Here is a 21,760-nt window from a genome sequence, read left to right as displayed (position 1 = left end):
GTGTTTGATTTTTTTCTTACACAAATGTACATTACCATGTTTTATATTTCAGTTTTAAAAAAAGCTATATTCTTCCACTATCTCTTCACTTTATTGAAGCTAGAGATCAAAGTTAAACAATTTGAACCTTGTCATGCTGAGAATGTTTTTTTATTATTTACTTGTCTGTAGAACTTAACTGTGGTGTCAGCGATTGGCCGTGTTCAATCTTCCCTGCTTTTATTGGTTTTCCAGCTAAAACAAAATGCCATTTTATGTGACAGGGATGTTCTAGAGGAAAGTGGCCTCACGGTTGACACTCTCCACAAGATTGGAAATATCACATTTGAGTTTATTGGTCAAACAGAACTGCTGGATGTCCACATTTTTAGAGCTGACACCTATAAAGGAGAGCCAACCGAATCAGATTGTAATACAGCGCCACATCACTTAATGATCCAGTTTTGTGAGACACATACTGAGACAGAAGGTCTAATAACGTGCCACTGAAGAGGTTTGTTTTCTTTTTCAGATATGAGGCCACTGTGGTTTGACAGAGATAAAATACCGTTCAGCCAGATGTAGGCAGATGATGTCCTGTGGTTACCATTGATGCTTCTGAAAAAAAATAAGTTCTTGGGATATTTTAAATTCCATGGTCACTATGTGATAGTGAAGCATAAACTGGAGGAAGTAGAGGATGTCTGATTGGGGTTTGAATACCACTGATGAACATTTGCCACTGTATCAGTGGAAATTATTCAAATCTATGGTTTTGTGGATATGGTCATTCTACGTAAAATCACCCGATGTCAAATGCTGTATTTTAATTTAATAAATGTACAGCATTTTCAATAAGAACTTTTTCTATCTATCTATCTATCTATCTATCTATCTATCTATCTATCTATCTATCTATCTATCTATCTATCTATCTATCTATCTATCGCCTTACTACGGTAAATGTCATAGGAAAAACCTCTTTCTCAAACCATTTGCCCTCTGTTCCAGCAGGTGGCAGAATTGAATATGTATTGAAGTACGATAAAAGTTTCCATTTCTTTAATGCTTTCCTTGGTTAAAACATAAAATCAAACATTGGAAGACAATTGAAAATAAACTCTGCTAAAGTGTTTTACTAAATATTAAACAATTAAGATGCAATTATGCATAATGCATGCATTATCAACCAACAGCATTTTTTTACAGACATATTTCGAAGTATAGTTAATAGGATAGTTTAATAGCAACCTAAAAATCTCAGAACAATAATTTATTGAATAAAAACAAGTTTTTGGCATTCAGAGCAGCTAATAACTAATTACTTCAGTAAGACAACTAGTTTGAAAGTGTTCACTTGTATACACTACTGTCATTTGAATGCCTCACAGTGATGCTCAGCAAGGAAGCAAGAATATGCTGATTTCCTGCTCAAGAGACATTTCTTGTCAGTGTTGGAAATGACTGTGCTGATTAATATTTCTGTGGAAATCAAGATATGATGAGTACAAAAGAACAGCTTTAAATAGAAATCTTTCTTAACACTATAAATGTCTTCACCATGACTTTTAGTAATTTCACGCTAAATAAAAGTAATAATTTTTTTTTTTTTCAAAAATAAAATCTTACTAACTCCAGACTTTTGGATGGTAGTGTAAATATTACTTACAAATAAAAATGAAATGTGACAACAAAACAAAGCTGCGAGAAGTACAAGTCTGAAGATACAAAATAGATAACATACAATCAGACTGGCAGAATAATATGCCTTTGAATCAAATAACATCATTTCTGCATATTTCCCATGAAGTGTATTCAACTAACCACCGCTCCGGCTCACTTGCTATTAGCTTAGCTCATTTCTTTTTATTGCACTAAAATAGAAGATACAGGTCAACTTTCATGTGTTAACCCTTTTTACAATATAAAATTTCTTTTTCAGATTAGTTTACGTTTTAAAACAATAACATTATCTTTGCATACATGTAGATTAAACATCAATACAGTGTTATAGCATCTTGTTGCATTTCTTAAAATTATTCTCGACAACATTAGCTCTTTATTTTAGGTGTCAGTTTGTTCAAACTGTAGGAAATCAAGTTGCCTTTTCAACTCAGACTGACAGATTTTAAGAACTGCCACATAACACATTTACACAGAACCAGTTCCCCATAATTCTTTGCGAGAAAGCATACTGATTGTCTGTAGTTCCTGATTAGATCCTGCGATTCGAAACAGGCCTGGAGTTCATGAAATCACAGAAGGGAGGCTTATTTTGGGCTGAGAGGCGGAGACTGTCCGTTACCGTCCCCAAAAAGACTTTTAAGTTTGGAATGAAGATCTTGCCACACCTCACCCATCTAGAACAGAGCAAAATAAGATGCAACAGCAAATATAAGAAGGCTTTGTTAGTGTCAAAGTAATAAAACCAACTCACATTAAAATGAATAGCTTTAATGCAGAGATACTAGATCAGCTTAAGATAGGTGTACCTCTTTATGTCCCAGCACCTGTGAGTCTACAAGTGCCCCCAGGATGTGAGACGTAATGGGCAGGTAAGTAAATATGAGCTGGCTCTCCTGGTGCAGGCAGAACAGGGAGAAGTAGTTGCGCAGCTCCATGGTCTGAATGGCGTTTTCTTGCTGCCGTGAGTCAGAGATCAGAGTGAGGTCACGGTACAGTCAGATCTTCCCACCCTAACCTCAGTCATCATCATTATCATCATCACGATGAGCCACCCAGCAGTTAAAAACCACTTGGTCATGACATGCTATTTGAAGGTTAGACGGATATTGTATGTGACTGACGTGATTTGGCATTGCATCAGTATCAATCAAGCATGTTTCTCTTGTTCTCCACCTGGCTGGGGCTTTTATTAAATGTTTTCTTAGATGATCAATTAAATTAATGTGCAAAATGGCTGCTCAAATGACCAATTAAATGCTTATCAACAAGTTTGGTCAGTAAACAACAAAACCAAATTAAAGTTTATAGACATAAAATGAAACGAGTTGCTTAGAATTACTTGGTGTCTTATAAAATATTCTCAGTGCTAGTGATGCAATGAAATCACATTAGCGCAATAAAAACACGCTAACACAAGTGTTATTAATTCCTATTTCAGTAATATTTTTCAATGTTTTTAAAATAAGTCTATTATGCTCACAAAATGTAGTAAAACAGTAATATTGTAAAATATTATAAAAAATCAAAATAACATCTATATTTTAAATGTCATTTATTCCTGTCATGGCGAAGCTGAATTTTCAGCAGTCTTCAGTTTCACATGATCCTTACATTATATTTTTGTGGGAAACAGTGATACATTTTATTGAATGGAGGGTTAAGTAAGACTACTTTTGTAACATTATAAGTCTTTACTGTCACTTTTGAACAATTTACTTCATCCATGCTGAATAAAAGTGTCAATTTCTTTCATAAACATCTTACTCAGGCATATTTTTTTAATAGTACTGTATTACCATTCAAATCTAATTCTGTAAAATATTGAATTAATTTCTTATGTCAAATCATTTTAATTTTGAAATCTATAAAAATTGTACAATGTGTGTTTTTTTTTATACTCACAAAACTTCTTTGCAGCCTCTCTAGACCCCAGTTTAAAAAACCCTGGCCCAAACACGATTTTAAAAAGAGGCCTTCAACTACGTCTCTCAAGAGGCAGAGATCCTAGTTCAGATGCCTTCGACATACCCAGAGGGATTTTGAGGATACATATCTTGCTCAAGGGCTTTGGTTTCAAGCTCCTCAGATAAATTTTGCCCAAAATTTTAAGGATGTATCAGCTCCCCTCAAGCAAGCTACTGGTCCCAACATTTCCCCTCTGGAAATTCTGCCACACAAGCTGCTATAGCTCTTTTTAGTGTATGTGTGTGTGTGTGTGTGCTGACCTGGACGATACGGGACTCCAGCTGTTCGACAGAAACCTGTTCTTTAGGCTGCACCGTGGCACTCAGCATTTGTCTTTTCATTACACCGTACTTCTGCAGTGCTCGTTGGTGTTCATGCAAGACCCCTTTCTCATGCCTTTCACACAAGTCCTGTATGACACCACACATACTGTACACACTCAGAAACAAATATTCTGTGCCATGGCTTGTTGCATAAGTTGTAACTTATATATACATTGAGCTTTGGTGCTCATGTGGGTAAAACAGGTTTGAATTCAGCTTGCAACATGCTGATTCTGCTATTCTCCCTTTTATTTCCTGTCCTCTCTCCATGAAAAGTAGCAAAAGGCAAATCAGCTTGAACAGTGGATGAAAAAAGCTAAATGACTACTGCTATGTTCCAAGACATCTGAAAAATTAAGAAAAAATACCTAATAAAAAAAGTTTGTAATAATATATTTTATAATGTTTTTAAAATAAGTATCTCAGTAATGTTTTCAAAAGATATCTCTAATGCTCACCATGGCTGTATTTATTTGATTTAAAAAAATACAATAAAACAGTAATACTGTGAAATATTATTGCAATTTAAAATAACTGCTTTCTCGTTGAAAATATTTTAAAATGTAATTTTAAAATTTTCAGCATTATGATTCCAGTCTTCAGTGTCACATGATTCTCCAGAAATCATTCCAATATGCTGATTTGCTTCTTAAAAACATTTATTATTATAAATATTTACTGTATTATTATTATTATTATAAGCATTTACTGTCATATATATTTCCTCTAAATGGACAAAATAATAAAGCTGTATCTAAATTTTAAAACACATCAATACTCACCCTGTACGACTGCAGCAAGTCCAAGAACAGATTTAGTTTTTCTACCACATCATCCTCCTCTCTTCTGCCCTGTATTAAATACACAAATTAAATTCCTCTGTAGCAGCATGCAGCCAGTTCATGTGGTGTGAGTGTGGGCAGCAAAGTACCTGTTGGGCAGCTCTTTCAGACAGAAGTGAGAACTCAACAGAAAGCCCTTTGACAGAGCGTCTGAGTGCAGCCCAAGGACTCTTACAGGACGCCAGGATAGGCACAGATGACTCATCTGATCCCAAAGAACTGGAGCGGAGAGAGAGGCCAAAGCTGAAATCTATGGCATGTGGTCATAAACATCTGACAATCAGGCTTTCTCAAATTACTGGACAAATCTGGTATTTTCCACCTACTCAAACCGTTAATGTTACTGTACTGTACCATTGTGTATAAGAAATAACATACAGTTTAGTCACCATCAAAAAATAAACCCCTACAGGTGGATTTGTAGACCTGTATCACTTTGAAAGTTTTATAAATGTATTTATTTTGCCATATGGGGTGATGGGGTAGTTAAGAAAAAATAGAAGTCGAAAAAAAATATATATGTGAAAATAAATAGGTGGGTAGACATAATTGTGTGTAAAAATGTGTAAAAAAAAAAAAAAAAAGTATAGTATAAAATAAATACATTTTTAAATCTTGATTTTTAAATCACATTATTTATTTATATTTCTAACCATTATGATAGTAGAAAAAAAAAACTGGTCGGCACATAGATAAACACCTACAGCTGCCTTTCTATTTTAAACATTCTGATTTCCATGTTTAGGACAGTTTTGTTTATATATATATATATATATATATATATATATATATATATATATATATATATATATATATATATATATATATATATATATATATATATATATAAAGTCCTAGAAGTCATAATTCTGTTTATTTCAAAAATGGCAAAAAACATAGAAAAACATCTCAGCTGTTTAATTATTTATTTATGCATCTAACTGTATTGGTGGGTGGGAAAAACGGTCAGCTAATAACTGTTTTTATAAATAAAATATATAATTTTAGAAATAAATATGTACATCTGCCTTTACCATATATTTTGAACATTCGTTTTTCCCCATCTTTCTACGTCTCAGACACTGTGGTACTAAACCTTTTTAAAATTATACAAATTAAGAGTGTCTATAGATTAAAATAAGAACTACTAACATTATTGTAATTAAAATAAAGTCCACTGGTTTTTAAACCACTGGTTTTAGAAAAAAAACGTAAAGATTCAGAGTCAGTACTCAGGATGAGGTGGTACCTGAGCTCCTTCCCAAACATCAGCAGATCCGTGGCGTTCTCCTTCGAGCGCTCGGCCATCTTCTCCGCCCTGTCCCTTAACTTCTGAAAACTGTTATGGATATTTCTGATGAGCTCTCTGCTGGATGAAAATTGACTTTGGACATCTGCTGGGAGGTATTCCTGCAGGAGAAATCACAAAACAGACAAGCATTTTTAATTATTAAATGTTGCAATAAGAAAGAATATTATGACGTTTCAACATAAAGCTTGATTTTAAAATGCAAAGTGAAAGAAAACTGAATCAAACCTTGGCCTGCGTTGCATATTTGCATGTCATGAACTCATCTCCCAGTTTTTTGCAAGCATCTCTAAGCTTAGCTTGGACATCCTGTGAGACATAAAAATGGAAATCTGGAAGTCACAACCTATTGAATGTCTAGGAGGAATAAAAAATAACAATTCTCATCTCAGAACTGGCATTTCAAATGTACTTTTAAATGCATTATTCTTCCACTACAAAAATATCATACAAAAATGAATCCTGCTAATCTAGAAACTCAAGTAGCAAAAAATCCACACCGAGCCACTGAAGGTGAGGAATGTTTTCACAAGCTCATCCTCAGAAAAGACAGGGTGTCGTGCCACAAGATTCAGAAACCTGCCAAGAGCTCGTCTCCGCCCTTCAATGAACTGCCGCTCTGACATGGAGGTCAGGACTGCAGCGGGGCCAAAGAACAGAGAAAAGATTAAACTGTTCAAGGAACAACAAAACACAGCCCTTCCATTAATAAAACACAGCAAGGAACTTTCAGGTACTCAGTTACTATTGAAGTGAATATTGCTGAAAAACAGAACAAGTTTACTTTTTTAATTATGGCAGAGCTGTTATTTTTTGTCTGGTGCATTCACAGAAAGTATTGAATGGCGCAGCACAGTCTAAGTGGGAAATGCACAAAACTATAATCTACAGGTTTGACAACGCCTTACCTCCTTTCAGCACCCTTTTAGGAGGAAGTGCCGGCACGACTCTGTAAGCATATTTCTGAAGTAGAAGCTCATGGAAAACATCAAAATCATTGTATCGCCGATAAACTGATACTGTAAAACGCTGCAAAAGGGCACATACAGAAGTAGATCAACTATCAGCGATATGTTTAAATATTGCAACTGTAAATATTACAACTTGTGTTGCAATCACTCGGTAGCAACTCATCTGGATGAGACAATACTTTTTTTTATGATCATCTTTTATATTACAAAATACATGTTTTTTTATTATTACTTTTAAATATTTTTTCCCGAGGTATTTTTTTTATAATATTTTTTTTTTTTTTTTGTGCCAAATCGTTTTTTTTAAGCCCCTCATCCTTCTATAACAGCATCTTTGCAAAGTCAAGCTATTTTATCTCAACCAATCAAGGAAAAGAATTCCTCGTAATATGAACCAGACTCACTGGTTCTTGTTTACGCATTTATTTTGAGCTGTCCACATGTGAGCAAGTGATGCCATGCTAAATTTCTCCAAATACGTTCCATGAAGAATAAAGCTCACCTACATCTTGGATAACTTGATGGTGGGTAAATTATTTTTTACTTTTGGGATTCACTTTAATACGGCCTCCTAAGTCACTAACCTCACTGGTGACCTGATACTCCACGTGTTTAAGAAACAATCCCTTCTTCTCGGGGATGAGATCAACTTTGATGGTGTCCTTCTTTAACAGCTCTGCCAGAGTCAAAGACAAGTTCAAAGGACTCTCCTCAACCGGCTGAATCTTCAGACTCTGAAGCTCCTTTGGCTCTCCCAGCTGAGGCTTCGGGAACTCTTAAAAAACATGGCACGTATTACAGTGACTGTACTGTATTTAAATAGGTCACTGACTAAGCATTACACATGGGTGATCACAGTATGATCATTTTAAATAATATAAAGAAGTTTGCTTTCTTTTTATCTCTGTTCCATGGGAGTCTTGTGACTGCACATAAATAACACAGCATTACAGAAAGGTCACAAGGGATGGTAAAGAAGTCTGTAAACAATGTTGAGCTGCGTGGCACGCAATGTCTTTTTCTGTGGATTTCTGTGGTTTGTGCATCAAATTCAGAAAATAAATTCTGGAAAATGGGAGAAACTGCTTGACTCAGCAAAACATTGTCTCAGCAGATTCAAACCAGGATCTTTCCTTTTGTTTGGTGGAACGCGAAAACAAAAAGTGTTTCTTGGTCATTCCACAGAGAAATATGCATTTGGCATCCAGTTGACAGGAAACTTGGTTTTGTGTAGAGGAGAAAACAGGAAGCATCACAATTAAAGTGCACACTCAACTGTCATACTGGCAACACCTGAAATAACACAAGATGCCTGTATTGAAAAGAAGCTTCAACTCTTCAGAGCTCTTATATGAATCACTGTGATGATACAAAACACTCAAACACTATTACACAACCATCCCACAACAACTGTAGACCTGAGGAATGTAAATAATGCATGCACACTGTATAAAACAGGGTGAGGACTACTTAGGATTTAAAAATGCTGATTTTTCCCTTGAAAAAAGTGTGCAAATCACTGTAAACTGACGGTGACACTGAAATGCAGCTTGAAATCAGTTGGGACAGCAGGCAATATAATATCACATGACATCTTGAACAAAGACAGTTTTTATGGGGACTTAACTGGGGTTGCTTTTACAACAGTCAGCTGAGGAATAGATATCCTTATGCTTACCTTGTATGAAATTCTCCAGCAGTTTGGGACTTGGTGGTTTTCCTTGTTGAGCAAGGGCAATGAGAGCCAAGCCTTTATACAGCGAGACTTTACTAAGGAATCCATCACCACTGTTTACATGCTCGGTTATCTAAAATGTAGATGAAGATGCCTTTTAGCCTGTGCAGAATAAGCCGTGGTTCCACAAGAAAACCCAAACCATAACATTTCCAGCCATAAATAGCGTCATTAAACAAAGCATGTGGGATGTCATTCAGCTAACTACAGTCTTTCAAGCCAATAATGAGATGTAATCCTAGTGCAAGTCTCACCTGGTTTTGAACAGTACTGGAGAGATATGTTCTGCTGAGAACTCTCTGGAATACACCGATAGGCACTCGTTCATCAGTTCTGGAGCAGATGGCTTGATATACTTCACGATAATATGAAGGGACAGATCCTACAGTCAAGAGATGTCTGTTAAGAGCTTTATGTCGACATAAATGAATTGTCTTGGCAAAGGTGACTTGGAACATTTTGTTACTGCATTTCATTGTGAACACACTGAAATAATTTATTGTTTTTTTTTTCTTTTCAAACAAGCTGATTGCTCCAACACTGATAGAATACTGTAGTTGCGCAATACGTTTGTATTTTTATTTTTTTATTATTATTTTTACTATACGTTGTATTATTAGACCATTAAATATATAATTAATTTGTCTTTTGATACAGGTTTCTTCCCAGATAAAATGAAGGTGGCTAAAATTATTCCCCTTTTTAAATCTGGTGATAGACATAGTCTCACGAATTATAGGCCTATATCTTTGCTTTCTCAATTTTCAAAAATTCTGGAGAAGCTTTTTGTTAAAAAATGTGATTGTTTTCTTGAAAAACATTCTTTGATACATGATAATCAGTTTGGGTTTCGAAGTACCCGCTCAACAGCTATGGCTTTGATGAAAATCACATAAGACATTACTACAGAATTGGAGAATAAAAATCACACAGTTGGAGTTTTTATTGACCTTAAAAAGGCCTTTGACACTCTTGATCATGCTATATTGATATCTAAATTACAGACATATGGAATTAGAGGTGTAGTATTAAATTGGATTATTAGTTACTTAGAAAATAGACAACAATATGTAGAGTATATAGGCCATGAATCTAAGTTGGTAACAATGCAGTGTGGAGTCCCTCAAGGCTCTGTGCTGGGGCCTAAATTATTTATTTTATATATTAATGACCTCTGTGACAAATCAAAGATTTTGCGTTTTGTTCTTTTTGCGGACGATACAAATTTTTTTGTATCGGGGAAGAATTTAAACATATTAATGAAAACTATTGAACAAGAATTGGTCCTACTTCAGAAATGGTTTAACAAAAATAATCTGTCGTCAAACTTAAGTAAAACAAAATGTATGTTGTTTACAAATCAAAAATGTCCTGATAATGTTCGTTTGACTTTAAATGGAATAATTATTGAGGGAGTGTCAGAATTTAGGTTTTTAGGAGTACTCATTGATGAAAAATTTAAATGGAAGTCACACATAGCTTATGTAAGAAATAAAATTTGTAAAAACATTGCCGTTTTGAGCAAAGTAAAGTTTATGTTAAATTATAAGGCAATGAGAATCTTATATTGTTCCTTTATTTTGCCATATTTGATGTATTGTTTGGAGGTATGGGGAAACTCTTATTTTACTAATTTAATGCCCTTATTTATTTTGCAAAAAAGGGTTATAAGAATAATTAATGGAGTTGCTCCAAGAGAACATACTACAGGACTGTTTCTGAGGTCAGGACTACTCAAATTGAAGGATTTGGTTTCTTTACAAACTGTATTAGTTGTTCATAAAGCAAAACACTGCCTGTTACCACATGGATTGCAAACCATTTTTACTGTAAATATTGAGACAAGTAGAAGAAATAATGATTTTAAACAACCTTTTGCTGGAAATGCCCTCAAACAAATGTGTGTTTCAGTTTCTGGTGTGAAAAAATTGAATTTTCTAGAAAATGATTTGAAATGTTGTTCAAATATTCTTCAATTTAAATATAAGTATAAACAGAAGATATTTAATTTGTACGAAGATGAATGTGAAAATCATTAAAACTATAACAACAATGATGGTTTCGTCATTGTTTTTGTTGCTGGAGTTGTCATTATTGCATCGTTGTTGTTTTTTTGTTTTGTTTGTTTTTTGTTTTTGTTTTTATATATGTCATGTCTGTGAGACCATCTAATTTGTAATTTGTAATTTTCTTAATATAAGAATGGGGTAGGAGTTTATAAGATTTGTTTTCTTCATCTTACTCCTGTTCTTGTCATGGAATGTATTTTTGTGTGTTTGTTGGATTGTTGTTGTGGTATTTTGTGTTGCATTACCATGAAAAGAGAATAAATAAATGAAATGAAAATTAGTAGTAGTAGTAGTAGTAGTAGTAGTAGTATTGAAGAGTTCAGAATGTTCTCAAGAGTCTGACACAAACACAATACAAATAGAAACACAACAGAACTAGATAAAAACAACATTAAATCCAAACAAATATGCCATTATTGAACAGAAACACAGTTTATTTTTTTATTTTATAGATTCAAAAAACTTTTAAAGAGCTGTTTTTTAAAGAGCTGTTTGTATTAGTAACTATATCTGAGTTGTCAGTCTGGAAAACTTGAATTAACCGGTAATAGACAGTCACTAAACAAGTGAAACAACAAATAAAAGAAAACATGTACGCAAGACAACAACGTAAAGCGCTTAACTCGCTTTAAAGTAACTCGGGTTTCCACTCTCGATTTTAAAAACACCATCAGAGAAATTTTCCAAGACAAGAAAACTAATTCGCAGACAACCGCCAGTACAAACGTTAAATAAATACATCGCATGAAACTGTGCAATATTTCAATTGCAATAATTTTTATTCCTTACCTTCATTGATGTCCGCTGCCATGGTTCAGATGTCATGTGAGTGCGATATCACCTCCATGTGATTTCCTGCAGAAAAGAGCATGTCCCACTCCTTAAAGTTGTAGTGATGAAACACACGGTAGCTGTGTGACGGCGGTGGGCGGAGCCTCGGGTGCATCAGACCCTTCGGGGTGTGGTTAGAATATAATATATTTTTCAATAAACATTCAAATATTTGTATGTATCTTTTTAATTAATTCAAGTGTAATTTATTAAGAAGAAGGTAATTCACTCAGAGATGTGATCTGTTACAAAGCTAATATACATAGTCTACAATAAATCAGCCTTACTAACCTCTGGAGCTATATTGTATCCATTTACCATTCCAATAAATAAAGCAGAAACAAATTAGTAAATAGACATTACTATTTACTGTTTAGTTTATTGCATATTATTTTTTTTGCTCCCTGTAGTAGGCTACCTAATTAATAATTAATAATTAACCTAATTCAATCACAATTCATCTGAAGAAGGAAACTGTTATGCCATTGCATTGTGAAGGTCAATGAAACCTCTGAGTGCTTTCCACTGTTCCTCTTTTAGACAAAATAATATTCTGTAAAAGTGAAAACAACACATCCTGGACTAAATCCAACTTAACTTTAGGGAATTCAAAATAATAGTTATGAAGAGTTCATAAGTTACAAAGTATTGAGATTGTATTGATGAAGTACACTTTTTCTCTGACCAAGAAACGTTTTAAAAGGTTTGAACACAAATAGTAAACCAAATAGTTAATAATTACTTACTTTGATGATGATGATGATGATGATGATGATGCACACATGGCACTAACCATCTTAAATGAAACCCACTCCAGTTACACTTTTGTTTTCGCCATCCTGTCATATATCTTTGTGTAGACTTGCCGGTTTACAGATTGTTTGGTGAATTGCATGTTTTAGTCACCATAACAGCAGAAACAGCCGATACCAGATCACAGTTTTAGGTTTCCCTTGTTTTGAGAAAGTGTTGACTGTCTGTATTGCAGGAATAAAGACAGAAAATTCAGATATTCATTTATAGTGCCATGAATGAGTAGCAAACTAGAAACCTAAATTTGCTTAGGTTTGAATTCCTTAAGTTTTGGTCAAAGGTCATTTTTGTCATAGTTTCTCCTTGTGACCACATGCATTAAGTGGGTCAGATTCAGTTTTATAAAAATTAACTGTATCAGAGCATTCCTTCAAACCAAAACCTAGTTTTTGGCTTGGCTAAAAAGTGTACATTCATTATTTGCACTCATTCCCCAACATTTCATCATAATGTTGTTTCAGCATCTATTTTTACATCTCTTTAATGTGTTGTGATGAATTGTAAATTGAGTCTCAATTTAGTCTTCTTCATCAAAAATTCAAATCTAAGTGTTAAAAAATACAAGGAACTCTGTACTATAGTTTGTGAATTACTTCAATGCAGCAATTAACCTTACAATGAAAAAAGAAAACTGGTGTAGAAATAATTTTCAATCCGAAATTGATAGAACATTTCATAAATAATTGAAAAGAAAAGCATATTATCTTGTAAAAATACTTCAATAATCTTTGTTTTATTCACAGCTTAGAAATAAAATGCATTGTAGTTTTCAGTAGTGAAACATTTTACAGCATATCAGGCTGAATTAGTCTAACAAGTGCTTCTAACAATGTATCATTTTAGGTGACAAATTCAAGACAATCAACAAATATATAATGCTTTGGACCATTTTAAGCCCTGGGATTTGATGTTACCATTGAATTGAGTTGACTGGGAATTATTCATTTGACTTCGTTTTTAATTTTCTGAATAATTTTAATATTTTATATTTTATCAACAAATATGCAATACTTACAAATAATTTTAAGCCACAGGATTTGATGTTAAACCATCACATTTTAACCTTTAAAATCAATACAATTAATGTGATTTCATTTTTTCTTTAGAAATGAATTTAATATTTTTATATACAATTTATATTTTAAAAAGTAATCCATTTTATATTTATTATTTTATCATTAATTTATAATTTGTTTATTTATTTATTTTTTTATTTTTTACTTCACCTTCAGTAAAACTTACAAGAATGCTTGGAAAATTCATCCAGAAGGTAAGCATGATAGAAGTATTATCATCATCCCTTTCCTGGGGAACATATAAATATAAATATAAATATAAATATAAATATAAATATAAATATAAATATAAATATAAATATAAATATAAATATAAATATAAATATAAATATAAATATAAATGTGTAGTACTGTGTCTGACCACTAGATGTCCGCATACTCAACAGTTGTCTCATACCGTGATAAACCTCCACGATCTCAGCGTGAGTTTGTTGCGGTGGCTTCGGCTCGTTGCTTGATTGTTCTTCATTGGCTCACACTGGATTAGAGATCACCTCGCCGAGTTTTGTCGGCAGGGAGGAGTCGCGTGGCGTCTGCTACACACACGGACATCTCGACTTCACAAACACCTTCCCCGCTCTTCTAGGACTAATAAGGACAAAAGGACGGAGGAGTTCCACCGTGGGAATGACGGAGCCGCGGACAGACGCTGGCCACTAATCTCAGCCAGTGACTGACATCAAGCAACGGAGACACATTTCATAACTGGCTGGCGTTGAAAGCAGCCTGTGGACAGAGGCTTGGGTCTCGGAAGGATTCAGCTCTGAATGCATGCATTTCTCAAAGTGTATTGTGTGCGTGTATTAGTAATGAATCCAAACAATAGGCAGTTTGGAGAGGGGAAGTAAGAGCTTGTAATACACGCTTCCCTTGCGTCTGCTAGCCAACCGGTGGACATAGGAAAGCTGAAGTCCTGTTTTATACAGCTGGACACTTTTGAACCGTTTTACTGCTTGACATTTTTAGCTGTTTACCGACCTATGTTGATTAATTAAATCCCTCGTTTTATACTTAACAATCAGCTTTCGGATTCTCTCCAGGGACTGCAGGCGCTTCAAACTACTGGTCGTTTTTGGTTCCATATTTATTACTGTGGATGGAAAACGATAGATGTGCATTTTCCAGGGAAGAGCAGCTTTATGTGTGACTTTATAATCTAATGATTTTGTGTAAACCCTGACAGAAGTTTTCGACAACTTCCTGCTTTAGTTTCTCTCGAGTGTTATTGTCATAAAGATTATGGCAGCCGTTGTAAATTACTCTCCTCCGTGGTGGGTTAACCTTCTCCACAGACTGCCTCACTTTAATCTGCAGTTTGAGCAAACCAGCAGTGACTTTCGCCCAGAGGACTCCTCATACCAGCAGGTAAGCCCTTGCATTACAGTCACACATCTGCTGTTTGATCCAGCAACACGTGTAGATCAAATGCTGTTTGGAAATGTGTGGTGTTGAAAGGCTACATGATACCGATTGTACCCCATTCTAAGCACTGTCACACAAGTAAGGGTGCTGTTATTGTGAATATAGGCACAGCTGTAATCTGTTATAACAGCCTCACTGATATTCAGTATGACATGACTAAGTTTTGCTTTTATACTTGTGAGTTAAGTGATTTTGTTTAACCTTTGTTTGAGACGTAAATCGATCTGGTTAGTTGATGTAGGCTATTTCTTCTCAGCCAAACTAAATTAGTTACAAAAGTCACCTAGCAAAGCCAAACTGGAGTAGAACGACAGGTATTTCGTCTTTTGCTCAAAGAGTTCTGTAATCATTCCAGATTTTCCATTTGCGGCTTTCCAGCTCAGTAATGAACACCGTGTTCAAGTAATGTTGCTAAGGTTGTATTTACGGAGACATAAACGCTTAATATGGCTTAATGTTCTAAAACAACGACCAGGGGAAAAAAAAAACTTTTCTTTTCATTAATTATTGCCATAAACTCAATCTACTACTAAGATAATGGCACTGTCATCCAAGTAGAAAGACAAGATTTTCACATGTTTTCCCCTTAGAAATCTATTATAAAGACAATGCTTAGCATGGCTTAATGTGTTAAGCAATTGATATTAAAATAACAAACTCCGTATGCACATTAGTAATGAAGCATGTACAATGTACAAATATACATTTGTAAATACAACTTTCTAGGAGGACTGAAACGCACTAACAAACCCAGAGACACCTCTTTGCCTGTTGAGTTAGAGCAATAGAATGTACTGTTCATTTTAGCTCAATAGTTAGTCGCAGCTTATCTCTTAAAGGGATTACACAGAGCGTGAATTTTTCTTAGTGCCAAAAAAAGGTAACAAACACCATTTAGTCTTTATAATGACTTTATTATTGTTAAGACTCGCATCTCGTTAATGCTGAACACATCCAGGCTTGGCTGATGAAAGCAGAAAGTAGGCTTCGGAGCACCCTTTCAACTACTTGACTATACTCTTTTCGTCATCGAGAAAACAGATGGCCAAACGGGAAGCCAGGAGTGCCATAAGCCTGGTGACAATACCTCTAATCAAAGCTCCTTAAATCAAGTTTGGCCTTCACTGTTGTTCGCTTTATGGAGTGTTTTTGGGTGAAACCAGTTGGTAACTTTGAATTCTAATGTAAAGAAGTAGTAATTGTGCTTGACCATCACCATCGCTCAGGTGGTACAACACAGTTCCAGAGCTATAGCAACATTATCATAATTTGTTGCAACTATAAGGGGGTTAGTCAAGGTGGTCTTTGTACATAGTAGTGATTTGATGTCTTATGGATGGTCAGTGTATGTTCAAGGTGCTTCCTTTAGACAGTTTTAAATATCATCTCAACAGTGTTTAGGTCAAAGCAGGTGCAAAAAAGGTAAGTTTAAGTTGGTTAGTTTACAGGTGGCACTTGCTTTTAGATTTGGTTATTTTAATGAATTGCAACAGAACGTAAGTTTGACTTAGCCTATGTGTCCAAAAGTGTCTATAAACATGTTTTAGGGCTGCTGTACGTGTTCATGTGATGATGAGAATCACTTCTCTTTCAGTTAGAAGTGTTGAGGAAGTAGATCAAGGCAAAAATTTGTAGATTAATTTAGAAACAGAATTTTCAAGCTGATGGGCGACTTGATCCTTGGTCCCTGCTGGTCTTCAGGCACAGAGATGATGAAAGTTACTCAGGAAAGCAGCTGAGATGGAGAGCAGAGGTGAAGGCAGAGAATTCAGTCTTTCTAGGTCATAAAGCCCAGGATAGACTATCAGCTGTTTCAAAATGTTTTACCTGTGACTTTCCAAGCATCAACATTGGAAAATTGTCTTAAAACAGCATGGCAAGCACAAGCTGAAACACATGATGTTTTGTTGTTGTTTTTTACAGTTGTGTTAAGGGATCTAACCTCATCCTGTCAGATTGCCATTGACATCAGGTGCATATAGAATTACAAAGAACTTCATGAACTGTCCAAAAGCTCATCTGCATGGATGACGAGGAAGTCCTAACCACTAGTTTTACTGCATCATTTTTAAAGAGTACCCTTGTGCAGCATCAGTTTGCCAAGCATTTTTTATTTTTTTTGAAAGGAAGTAAATTATTAAAATGTTCAAATTTTGTTTAATTAATATAGAGGAAAATCAGTTTCGTGAACCTAGGAGAAGGGGTAATTATCTCTTAATCTGGTGCTTCTGAATCAGTTACTGTAAGTATGTCTTGTTATTAGTTTAAGTATTTGCTATTGACTGTTCAAATGTTGTGAGAGAGAGAGAGAGAGAGAGAGAGAGAGAGAGAGAGAGAGAGAGAGAGAGAGAGAGCGAGCTGTCTTAACCGTCCATGGCTTGTGTACTGCAAACACATACGAGCTTCATCACTGTCTATCACACGACTCTCTGTTCCCCTTTTCGGGCTTGAACTTGAACTGGTAAAACTAAGGACATTATTAACTCCCTTTACATTTATTTTGACAGATGTAGCTCGCGATTATGGAAAGGGGTGTTACATTTCCGATGGGTGCTTGCGGTGTTCGGCCAATCACAATGCACTGGGTCAGTTGGCCAATCAGAGCAGATTGCGTTTGTCAGAAGGAGGGACTCATAGAAAACAATGCGTTTCAGAGAGGCTGGGCATAGAGGACCTACAATAATGTACAGTATTTTAAAAAATTGTTTTTTGAACATTAAAACATGTCAACATATTCTGTTACTCCAAATACAATAACTAATGATCTTAAAAAAAAAAGCATTATATGACACCTTTAAATGGGATATTTCTGGATATTTTTTATAATTTTCTGACTGTTATCACAGACTTCTAAACCCCTTGATCAACCCTTTAATCAATCACTGAAGAAAAATAAATCCAAACAAAATCATGCACTTTTAAAATAGACAGGACGTTCAAGCAGCTTGTACTAGTAGCCTGTTCTCTGTAGCATTTGTCTTTGAGTCAAAGTGCTCTTAGTGAATGATAACAAACAGCACAGCTGAGGATTGGGGAGAGAGAGAAAGAGAGAGAGAGGGGACACCTGCTGTCCACTGAATGCCGTTTGTTCACTGGATTGGAATTAAGTAGAGCTGTCATCTCGTTTGGCCACTAGTTAGGGGTTAAGCTTACTCCTGATGTCCCAGTTGAGGTTTCCTTGATGTGCTTTATCTGTGAACTTTGTCCTACTTTTCATTTCAGCTCAGTATATTTACTTTTGATTGTCTGTTTCCATTAAAAGTAACAAAGGCAGCCTTGCTTTTAGAACAAAATCATTATTTATTGATGTCCCTGCCTAAATATTCAGTTGTTTGGGACCGCTTGTAGTTCGGAGTGAGATGACAGGTTATTAATGTTGCTCAACAGAATGTATCAAGTGTGTCAGATGTCAAATTTCCAAGCTAATGCATGTACTGAAATATGTTTAACTGTAGCACAGGGGTAACACTACTGCTGTTTTTTTTTTAAAATTTTTTTTTTACTTAACCTGTAGCTTTTTCCTGTGAAGATATCAAGCTGAATTTTCAGCATCATTACTTCAGTCTTCAGTGTCGCATGATCCTTCAGAAATCATATCTCATTATTTAATATTTTTCTGGAAATGGTGACATTTTTAAGGATTCATTGGTGAATGGTAATTTTTAAAGAACACAGATAAACATAGATTTTGTAATAGATTGTGTCCTTGTATTAGCAGTATTAAGCTGCGAGACTTCCAGTTCATTAGCCGCTGTAGGGAAATTTTGTCTTAAAATTAAAAACTAAAATCACTCCTTTTAAATTCTAGAAGTAAATCAAAGAATCGCATTATTATAATGTACTGTATGAAAAATGGGTATTAATCTGCTAAAGATTGCATTTAAGAGTGTTATTAAATTGGTAAAGATAAATTGATTACATTAAATTAATAGGCACGGTAGGCACAATTAAATATCTAGTATATCGACTAATAATGATAAATGAAAAATATCTTCCATTATTGGTGATAAGTCTGAAATTGTTGGGGCTAGGACCGATAGACGATTCCATCGTCCATTGAAAATTAATTAGAAATTTCTGTCAACACGTCATAAATAGAATGTGGTAGCAGTTGACTGTCAGGGATTTGTGGTGTCACGCCACACAGCATCTATTTATATATTTATATATAATTAATCTATATTATAAATCGGTGGTTATATAGTATTTTGTTGCGCTGCACCCCTCCGCTTGCATCTGGTGTAGACACAGTGTTAGGAATCATTGGTTGTAATGTCATTAGTAAGAATCCACACATTCCGATGTTTCACTGTAGACATCGTCCGATGCCAAATTTGTTGACATCACCCAACCCTAGTTGGGGCAACCATTACTTCTTTTAACTCAAGTGGATTGTATCAATGTCTAGTATTCTATTTGAACTTCACCCTTTCCCTTGGCTATCAATGGGTATTGCATTGAGCAAGTCTCATGTGCATGTCTCATGCATGTCTCATGTGTTTACAAAGGCCAGGACTGTGGGAGTTTGGGCACTGCTTCTCATGAATCGTCATGGATGGAAGCCAAGCTGTGAAGGGGAGGTGATGGCTGAGACTGGAGCTCTGAGTTTGTTTGGGTGAGGACAGGCCTACCAGCGGATGAGGAAGGCACACAAGGCTAATATGAGTGTTACCACTGGGTTGTTTAACCTAAATGTTATTGTAAAGTAAAAGTATTTTTTCAGTAGTTAGGAATTGGAATCAGATACGCAAATATTACTTGGAGACATTTGATATTGGCTTCTGAAAAGAGGTGGTATTTTCATATTTAGTCTTCAACAAACCATTGCTAAACCATGTGTTTACGTTCCGCTTAAACTGTCTTCAGCAAAATCTGCTTGGAAAGAACAAAGTATTTCAACTGAAACTTTAAAAGTAATCCTTTAAATCTATAAACCGTGATTGTTTTTCTGGAATTTTTTTACTTGTAGCTCTATCTAAAGGACATATTACTAGTAAGTAGTTCATGGTTGTATTCAGAGATTCTATTGGAATTGTTTTTCTCAACATCAACTATGCAGATTCCATTGAGGTCCATATTTGGATTTTATCCCAACGACATAGAGATGCTAGATATCAAACACCAGATTTGCCAAATCTTAAAGAGCTTGTGAAGTTGTGTGAGCAGGGTTTCTTTTATGTCAAGTCAAGTCACCTTTATTTATATAGCGCTTTAAACAAAATACATCACGTCAAAGCAACTGAACAACATTCATTAGGAGAACAGTGTGTCAATAATGCAAAATGATAGTTAAAGGCAGTTCATCATTGAATTCAGTGATGTCATCTCTGTTCAGTTAAATAGTGTCTGTGCATTTATTTGCAATCAAGTCAACGATATCGCTGTAGATGAAGTGACCCCAACTAAGCAAGCCAAAGGCGACAGCGGCAAGGAACCGAAACTCCATCGGTGACAGAATGGAGAAAAAAATCTTGGGAGGAACCAGGCTCAGTTGTGGGGCCAGTTCTCCTCTGACCAAACGAAAACCAGTAGTTCAATTCCAGCTGCAGCAAAGTCAGATTGTGCAGAAGAATCATCTGTTTCCTGTGGTCTTGTATTGGTGCTCCTCTGAGACAAGGTCTTTACAGGGGATCTGTATCTGGGGCTCTAGTTGTCCTGGTCTCCGCTGTCTTTCAGGGCAGTAGAGGTCCTTTCTAGGTGCTGATCCACCATCTGGTCTGGATATGTACTGGATCTGGTGGCTACGGTGACCTCAGAATAAGAGAGAAACAGAGAAATATTAGCGTAGATGCCATTCTTCTAATGATGTAGCAAGTACATCGGGTGTTATGGGAATAATGTTCCCGGTTCCGGTTTACCTAATTAATGCAGCATAAAAATCCTTTAACGGATTTTGATATAAGCATAATTAGTATGTTATGTGTAAACCAGGTTAAAGAGATCTTAAGGGTCTTTAATCTAGATTTAAACTGCAAGAGTGTGTGATGTGTTGATATGTTGTAACTGGAAGTGGACTCTCTTTAATTTCAGTTAGTAATTTAGTTGACACTTGACTTGAAAATGATTAAGCTTGGGATTTTTTTTTTTTTTATGTTTATATATATTATTATATAGAAAAATATGTAAACTTCAAATTCCAGCCACTTTCTGTGTCTAAATAGACTGATTTCACAACCAGTTGTTGGATGGGAAAGGAGATATAGTGAAACTGAAGACACACTAAGAAAGCATAATTTGGCACTTGCAAAAGCTAATCAGAAGGAGATTGTATTTATAACTAAGGGCATGACTGTTTAATGAAATCATCAGTCGATAGCGAAAAATTATTACATTTCAAATCTTTATTTTTTATAAGCTTAAATGCAGATTTTGCTCCTTAGCAGTACCGCTGCTCCCTACATGCAGAGTACGCAGCTGGCATAGGGCACCAACTCCCAGCGGGGCACCATCCCAGTTGCTCAAAAAAAAAAACAACAACGCGCCATTACCCCCATCCACACTCACAACCGCTCGCGCACTGGTTTGACTGTTTTGCTGGAAGAGAAAAACTGTAAATCTTAAAACAATTTTAGTGATGAACTAGATGCACTAAATTTAGATTTCCAAGGTAACAGTCATGGATTAAAAGCATCACAGTTTTGATTTCATCTGGTCTTTAATCACTGTTTTATTAAACACATCAGTGTACTGTTTTTCATTTGCCTTGTTAAAGTTCCTGTCTGCTTTTTGTGGGAATGTG

General features: G+C 35.3%; 2 protein-coding genes across 3 annotated transcripts in view; one reads left to right on the top strand and one right to left on the bottom strand.

Annotated features, from left to right (window-relative positions):
* Window positions 1-1,026: 1,026 nt before the first annotated feature.
* Window positions 1,027-11,830, bottom strand: LOC127952171 (sorting nexin-8-like). Its single transcript, XM_052550554.1, has 13 exons — window positions 11,669-11,830; window positions 9,065-9,192; window positions 8,754-8,883; window positions 7,660-7,850; window positions 7,013-7,133; window positions 6,605-6,741; window positions 6,333-6,413; window positions 6,045-6,205; window positions 4,885-5,014; window positions 4,736-4,804; window positions 3,891-4,040; window positions 2,472-2,621; window positions 1,027-2,339 (listed from the first exon to the last, which is right to left on the bottom strand). Exons 1-13 carry the CDS (start codon window positions 11,688-11,690, stop codon window positions 2,250-2,252), a joined length of 1,560 nt encoding a protein of 519 aa, XP_052406514.1. The 5' UTR covers window positions 11,691-11,830; the 3' UTR covers window positions 1,027-2,249.
* A 2,180-nt stretch (window positions 11,831-14,010) lies between these two features.
* The window catches only part of LOC127952164 (protein tweety homolog 3), a 54,271-nt gene continuing 46,521 nt past the window's right edge, over window positions 14,011-21,760 (top strand). The window contains exon 1 of one of the 2 annotated variants that reach the window (XM_052550532.1): window positions 14,011-14,964. In XM_052550532.1, the coding sequence (XP_052406492.1) occupies window positions 14,839-14,964 (126 nt within the window). In that variant the 5' untranslated portion in view covers window positions 14,011-14,838. The remainder of the gene's footprint in view (window positions 14,965-21,760) is intronic. The other variant, XM_052550540.1, reaches the window with a different exon arrangement.

Source organism: Carassius gibelio, chromosome A3 (assembly GCF_023724105.1).
Source record: "Carassius gibelio isolate Cgi1373 ecotype wild population from Czech Republic chromosome A3, carGib1.2-hapl.c, whole genome shotgun sequence".
In the NCBI taxonomy this organism is placed as follows: domain Eukaryota; kingdom Metazoa; phylum Chordata; class Actinopteri; order Cypriniformes; family Cyprinidae; genus Carassius; species Carassius gibelio.
Note: the sequence above shows the minus strand (reverse complement) of the source record. Positions and strands in the feature narration are given on the sequence as shown.

Bases quoted from the DNA above. Each gene is read 5' to 3' on its own strand.
- LOC127952171 (XM_052550554.1), bottom strand. From the start codon at position 11,690: ATGGCAGCGGACATCAATGAAG. The intron at 6,742-7,012 runs GTAAGGCGTTGT...GCCCCGCTGCAG, and splicing joins TAAAAGGGTGCTGAAAGGAG to TCCTGACCTCCATGTCAGAG. The intron at 6,414-6,604 runs GTGTGGATTTTT...TATGTCTCACAG, and splicing joins TCCTCACCTTCAGTGGCTCG to GATGTCCAAGCTAAGCTTAG.